This window comes from Aegilops tauschii, chromosome 5, assembly GCF_002575655.3.
Source record: "Aegilops tauschii subsp. strangulata cultivar AL8/78 chromosome 5, Aet v6.0, whole genome shotgun sequence".
NCBI lineage: Eukaryota > Viridiplantae > Streptophyta > Magnoliopsida > Poales > Poaceae > Aegilops > Aegilops tauschii.
In genome coordinates this window covers 425,622,027-425,629,164 of record NC_053039.3, presented here as the reverse complement: position 1 = coordinate 425,629,164, position 7,138 = coordinate 425,622,027, and the positions used below count along the sequence as shown (strand labels likewise).

The 7,138-nt window shown below is 44.5% G+C and overlaps 1 protein-coding gene across 1 annotated transcript; it reads left to right on the top strand.

The window, feature by feature from the left end:
* Nucleotides 1-203: 203 nt before the first annotated feature.
* LOC109753251 (dehydration-responsive element-binding protein 1H-like) lies at nt 204-1,224 on the top strand. The gene has a single exon (XM_020312162.4). It carries the CDS (start codon nt 423-425, stop codon nt 1,125-1,127), a length of 705 nt encoding a protein of 234 aa, XP_020167751.1. The 5' UTR covers nt 204-422; the 3' UTR covers nt 1,128-1,224.
* Nucleotides 1,225-7,138: the final 5,914 nt, after the last annotated feature.

Here is a 7,138-nt window from a genome sequence, read left to right as displayed (position 1 = left end):
TGGTGGGGATGAACGTAGGTATAGACGGAGCTTAGCTGCGTCGACATGTCATCATCGTACAGAGATCGCCATCACCGTGGAACCCAAACGCCCCACCGCCAATCGTCGACCAGGAACACCAGCCAAAATATCAGGCGCATTCTGCTTCCATGACCAGCTGCCGCGTGCCCCCTCGCCGACGGACGTGCGCCACCCATCTGCCCTGCCGCGTCACGCATAACTATAAATGAGCGCACTCTGCACACCGCACCCAACTACCCAACACCTCAACCACACTCTGCACACCACACTCGTCTACCCAACACGTACCTCAAGCTCAAGCTCAAGCCAGCCATACCGCGAAAAAAAAAAGAGAGGAAAAAGCTCAAGCTCAGCTAGAGTGACCACATCCCCCCAAGCGATCGGCACTCCGACAGCTAGCAATGGACATGGGCATCAACGGCTGGATCAGCTCCCCTTCCTCATCGACGTCCGGGCACGAGCTCGGGGAGGCGGTGCCTGTGTGGTCGCAGGCGGCGAAGCGGCCCGCAGGGCGCACCAAGTTCAAGGAGACGCGCCACCCGGTGTACCGTGGCGTGCGGCGCCGGGGCAGCGCGGGGCGGTGGGTGTGCGAGGTGCGCGTTCCCGGCAAGCGCGGCGAGCGGCTCTGGCTCGGGACGTACGTCGCCGCCGAGTCCGCCGCGCGCGCTCACGACGCCGCGATGCTCGCCCTGCTCGGACGCTCCCCCTCCGCCGCGGCGTGCCTCAACTTCCCAGACTCCGCGTGGCTGCTCGTCATGCCCCCGAGGCTCTCCGACCTGGCCGACGTCCGGCGCGCGGCCATCCAGGCCGTCGTGGGCTTCCTGCGCCTGGAGGCCGCCACCGTGGTCCCGGACGTCGACGAGGCCACCTCCCCCGTGTACCTGCCGTCGCCCGTGGACAATGCCGACCAAGTGTTCCAGGTGCCAACTTTCTCCCCGCTGGGCAGCGACATGTTCGAGCTCGACATGTCTGGGGAAATGGACCTGGACGCGTACTACGCGGGCTTTGCCCAGGGGATGCTCCTGGAGCCGCCGCCCACGCCGTCGTACTGGGAGAACGGAGAATGCGGCGACGGCGGAGCGGCCGCCGGCCTCTGGAGCTACTGATGTCTGTAACCTGCAGTGGGTTCACACTGAGGATTTTGTTATCCCGATTGGACCAACTGAAAACTGCTCCAAGCATAATAAAAATCGGAGTTTGGAACGTCGACCCGTTTTTCCATTCTTTGTTTGAATCGTCGATCAAGTGTTTTACACGCATGCTGCAAGAAACACCGCCTGAATGTCACTGTCGGTTGAAAAGTAATCGTTCCAGACGGGTTTGCCTTTGGCGTACGGGTTCTTGTAAAACATTCTTTCTTCCTTCTATAAAAATACAGTACGTCTTTTACGTACTCTCGAAAAAAAAAGTTGCAGAATGGTTCCAAAGTAAGATGCCGTTCGTTCACGTGTGCTCATCATGACGGATCAACCAGAACCAGAAATATCTTACGAGTAATGCAGAAGGGGTGCGTGTCTGGGGGTAATTCTTGGCCCATGCGGGCCATCAGCGCTGTCGCTTCACTCATTAGTCATTAGTGGGGTTGTTGAAGAATGAGGTGAGGAAGATGCCAAAGATGTGGTATGTCGCCATGGTTGGGTAGGATATTTTGATACTACAGTGCTAGATTTTCTTTGGGAGAAAAGGTCTAGCGTTAGCCCGGGAATGATCTGCGAGGACTCCTTGTTCCGAGAGAGATTTGCTATTCTAAGTTGATCCGAAAATAGATTTTGTAATACCCAGGCCAAATCGCACTCTGAAGGGTGGCAAAGCCACCGCTCAATCCGGCAATCGGACTCATGGGCGGTCGTATCCATGGTCACCGTCTTCACCCATGGTAAGCTCCATAGGTAAATCCATTATTAGTCATGGGTAGTGTATACTGTATAGGCATAAGGTCCTGCTCGTGGGTCGCCAGATTAACTACAAGTAGGATGTTATGTATTTAAATCCCAGCCTAAATTAGTGAACCAATACAGTCCAGTACAGAATAGCTATAGCCTACTTCACGGCTCAGCACAAAACTTTTTTTCCATAAAAGAGCTGGAGAGTTTTGTACGAGAGCTCCTGTTCGGCACTCTAAGCACCTCATAGCGGGTGCTGGCGCTCAAAGCCGAGGGGTCATGGGCCGGCTCAGTGAACGTGAGGGTGGGCATTGCTCGCTCGCATGCATCTGCTTCGCTAGCTCGCACCCATCTCGCTGGTTGGCTGGGTGATCAGTTGACCGATGGCTTTTAAAAAAGTTCAGAAATTTTGATAAAAAAATGGTAAAATCTGAAAAGAGTTCATTTTTTTAAAACAATTGCGAAGTTGATAAAAGTTCATGAATATTTCCAAAGAAAGTGTGGAAATTTAAAAGTTCACAAATTTGATAAAATTTCATGAATTTGTAAAAAAAACATGAAAATTTAAGAAGCTCATGAAGTTTGGAAGAAATTTCATGAATTTTGAAAACATCTCGTGAAATTTGAAAAAAAAATCAAGACCTAAAATTTCATGCACATGAAAAAGTTCACGGATTTGAAACAGAAAAATGTTAATGAAAAGTAAAATTAAATAAAAAGGAAAGGAAAAGAAAGAGAAAATAAAAAAGGAACAAAACCCCGTGAAAATACAAAGATGAACATGGGTGTGCGCGCACCCACGTGAATAGCAAATTCATAAAAAAATATTAGAAAAATTTAGAAATTTCTGAAATTTCGTGGTATCAAACTTAGTCAATCATTGTACTCACGTGTGAAATTTCATGATGTATTGACACCCTTAATATTCTTAGTGAAAAAAACACAAATGCGACCATACTATTCATTAAACAGTGTTTTTTAATATAGCTTCGATTAGTTTCGATTTTGTCAATTTTTGCCCAGATTACCACGGATGTGATTTCTTCGTGAAACTTCATATGCGAGTATACTGGTTGACTATGTATATTACAAAAATAAATTCAGATATTTTGTTTTTTTCTCGTATTTTTTGAATTTACAATTCATAAAGGGTACGCGCATGTTCACCAAATCCGCGTCCCAAAACCCCGCCCAATAAAAGCACAGAAAACAAAAAAACTGGTCGCAAAAGAAAGCCAGAAGAAAACCCACTACAGCTACAGTCCGAAAAAGGGCCATCGCCCTCTGGCGGAGGGGTGTGCGCTGGTTAGTGAATTACATTATAACCGGCGCTCATGTGCGTCTGTACTGTGTTTAAAAGAAGACGCTTATGGCTTGGAATGGGAAATGCGGGTTTCAACGATGCCACTATAGGCATAGTATAGCCCATTAGAGATTTATATGCGAGCCTACTAGCATTCAGCACCGCAACGGTCTCGCCTATTTGGCCCATAAGGCTAACGCCTACGTACACACAATTGCTGCATAAACACTACTCCATTAGTAAAAAAGAATTGAGATAGAACACTACTCCATTAGTAGAGTGCTCCCAATTGGCGCTTATGGCCCTAGGTCGGGAAGCTGTGCGCGCCGCTCCCGTAGGCCGGCCCAACAGTCCATCGCTCGCTTGAGTATTCACGTAGTCACTTCGCTTGCAAAGTCCCCCAAAAAAAGGGAATACGCATGCGCAGTCAACAGTTCACCGGTCGATAGTTGACCAGTCAACCACTGACTCTTTAACAACATACAATCTGAATATCCGATTTTTTAAAAACACTCATGAATTCAAAATTGTTCATGGAATTTTGAAAAAAAATCAGAAATTTGAAAAAAGTGCATCAACTTTACAAAGAGTTCATCAAATTTAAAAAAAGTTCATTATTTTTTTAAAGTTCACAAATTTTTAAAAATAAATCATAATTTTTAAGAAGTACATTGAATTTTAAAAATATCAATTTCGATTTTTTTAATAAAAAGTTCAGCAGTATGAAGAAAAGTTCATCAAATTTGAAAAAAGTTCATCAAGTTTGTAAAAAAATTTCATCGAATTTGAAAATAGTTCATCAAATTTGAAAAAAATGTTAAATTGATTTGAAAAAAGTCCCTTAATCTGATAAAGTTCATTGATTTTGTAAAGATGTTCACGAATTTGGAAAAAAAGTTCACGAAATTGAATAAAAGTTTCATCAATTTTGAAGATAAAGTTCATGAATTTGAAAAGAATCTGCACATTTAAGGAAAAAGAAAGAAAATAGAAAAAGAAAGACCGAATAGAAATGTCCGAAAAAAACTCATGAACCGAAGAAAGAAATAAAAGAAAAATATTTTTTCACAACCGGTGGGATAGCCTAGTGTTTAGAGCTCTTTCTTTCGTACACACAGGTTGCGAGTTTGAAGCCAGTGGGTGCACCTTTTTTTGGGAGTTTACCGAAATAAAAACATATATGGGTCGGCCGAGGTAAGAGCCTTCAACGCCAATTAACAAAATGCACGTTAACAGGCGCACCTTTGGCTCTAGTAGATGATCTACTATTCAGGATATATGCATTGCTTCAGAGTGCAAGAATGCAGTTGATGAAATCAAAGAGGGATTATGAGGGCTTCATGTAGCAATCATATAGGAGATAGTAATCCGCAAGAAGGAATTTCATTTGTGCACCTTTGTTTGTGAAAGGAGAAACTTTAATGTTGAAGCACACAATCTAGTTAAGCAGCGTTGTTTATTAAGACCAGCCGTCATGTGGCTGGGCATACTTTATGACCTAATTATTGTACCTATGAACATGCTTGTTAATTAGTAAATCTTGGCGGGATTTTTCTGAAAAAGAAAAAAATTAGTAGCACCTCACCTATGCACATGCATGATTAGGGAGCTCGGCCTATAAAAGGGAGGCTCCGAGTTGTATCACCTAGATAATGTTGTCTGCTGCTAGCGACATGTCCGAGTGGATGGTACAATTGTGCATGAACTAAAACTGAAATTAAAATTTAAACTGTGTCAGACCCTATGGGTGCCCTATAGGGTCAGGCTACCCAATGGGTTCGGGCATCGTTCTAACTCCATACCTATGAGTGGGGTCATGGGTATAGGATGGAAGCGATAGTGGGACTGGTCATGGGTGTAGTGAAGGTCGATCCGACCAAACCCAACCCGATTGCTAGGTTGAGCCACCTCTGAGGTCACGATGTGCATGGGAACATCATTCCCCCCTAAGAGAAATAACCGTTCTGTGAGACATGCTACATCAAACATGTGATTTAATCACTTGCCGGTTGGTGATTCAACCACCCAACCATAAGTTCGTTATTGAAATACTCCCTTCATCTAAAATTTTGTTCTATCTTCCACTCAAACCTTTTAAAGTTTGGCCACTTTAAGACATTCCAACGTCGTCCCCTAAAACGGACACACTATTTGTGCTGAGTATATAAGCAATTTTTGATTAAGTTAATCCAAGAATAAATCATGAGCATGACGTAAATAGTACTAAGCACATACTGATAACTGATCATATTATCGCGTACTAGACAAATAGTAGAAACATCTACGCAAATAGCCAGTACGGTTAACACAGTAATAAGCAGGAGCGAGATAAGCGAGTTATACCCTCCGATAGGACAGGTAGAAGCCGCGGTGGCGGCGCCAGTCTTCTCGGCAGCCTTCTTCTCGGCTTCAAGTTTCTCAGCGGCAACACGATCGGCTTCGTTGGAGGTGGACATGATGAGGATGAAGACAATGCGGAGGTAGACGAACAACGGCGAGCAGTCACGTAGGAGACGCTCCCCAAAAACCTAATCGCCCCTCTCCTGTACAGGATCGAGAGACGCAGGGTTTCAGAGGCCTCCTCTCCCGTCAACGGTGTACGCGGTGGACGGGATGGGATCATCGGTGGCAGCTGATACGTCTCCAACGTATCTATAATTTATGAAGTATTCATGCCATGTTTATTATAGTTTTGTATGACTTGGTGCCCTTTTATATGTCTTTTATATAATTTTTATGGACTAACATATTGACCTAGTGCCCAGTGCCAGTTGTTGTTTTCTACTTGTTTTTGGTTTTCCAGAAAATCCATATCAGATGAAGTCCAAATGCAGCGAAACTTTTTGATGATTTTTTTTGGAACAAACGAGACCCCTGAAGCTTCATGAAAGGACCAGAAGAGCCACGAGGTGGCCACTACCTATCAGGGCGCGCCAGGGGCCAAAGTGGTGGGCTGGTGGGTAGTGGGCACCTCGTGGCCTATCTTAGCGTGAGACCGACGCCAAAAAATCCTATAAATATACAAACCCCCAGAAATAACCCTAGATAAAAAGTTCCGCCGCCGCAAGTCTCTGTATCCATGAAAACTCAATCGAGAGGCCATTCCGGCACCCTGCCGGAGGGGGAAATCATCACCGGAGGCCATCTTCATCATCCCGACGGCCACCATCATGAGGAGAGAGTAGTCCACCCTCGGTGTGAGGGTTTGTACTAGTAGCTATGTGTTTGATCTCTCTCTCTCTCTCTCTCTCTCTCTCTCTCGCTCGCTCACTCTCTCGCTCTCTCGTGTTCTTGATTTGGCACGATCTTGATGTACCACAAGCTTTATTAATATAGTTGGAACATATGGTGTTTCTCCCTCTCTATATTGTTGTGATGAATTGAGTTTTACCTTTGAGATTTCGTTATTATCGGATTGAATACTTTTATGAATTTTAGAACACTTGATGTATGTCTTGCATATGAATACCCATGGTGACATGGGGTATTATATTGATTCACTTGATGTATGTTTTGGCACCCAACTCACAGATTCCCGAGGTGACGTTGGGGTAATCTATGCATAGGGGTTGATGCACATTTTGGTCCTACTTTCTTCGGTAGAAATCTTGGGGCACTCTTTGAATTTCTTTGTGTTGGATTGAATATTATGAATTTGAAGTTGTTTGATGCATATCGTATAATCAACTCACAGATACTTGTGGTGACATTGAAGTATCTAGGTGACATTAGAGTTGGTTGATGTGTATCATATGGTGTTATTTTAGTACGAACTCTAGGGCTGTTTGTGACACTTATAGGAATAGCTCAATAGATCAATCGGAAAAGATAACTTTAAGGAGGTTTCGTACCCTACAAACAATTTCATCTTTTGTTCTCCGCTAGATAAGAACTTTGGAGTGATTCTTTGTCGCACGTTGAGGGATTTCCA

Coding starts and splice junctions, on each gene's coding strand:
- LOC109753251 (XM_020312162.4), top strand. CDS start 423: ATGGACATGGGCATCAACGGCTGGATCAGCTCCCCTTCCTCATCGACG.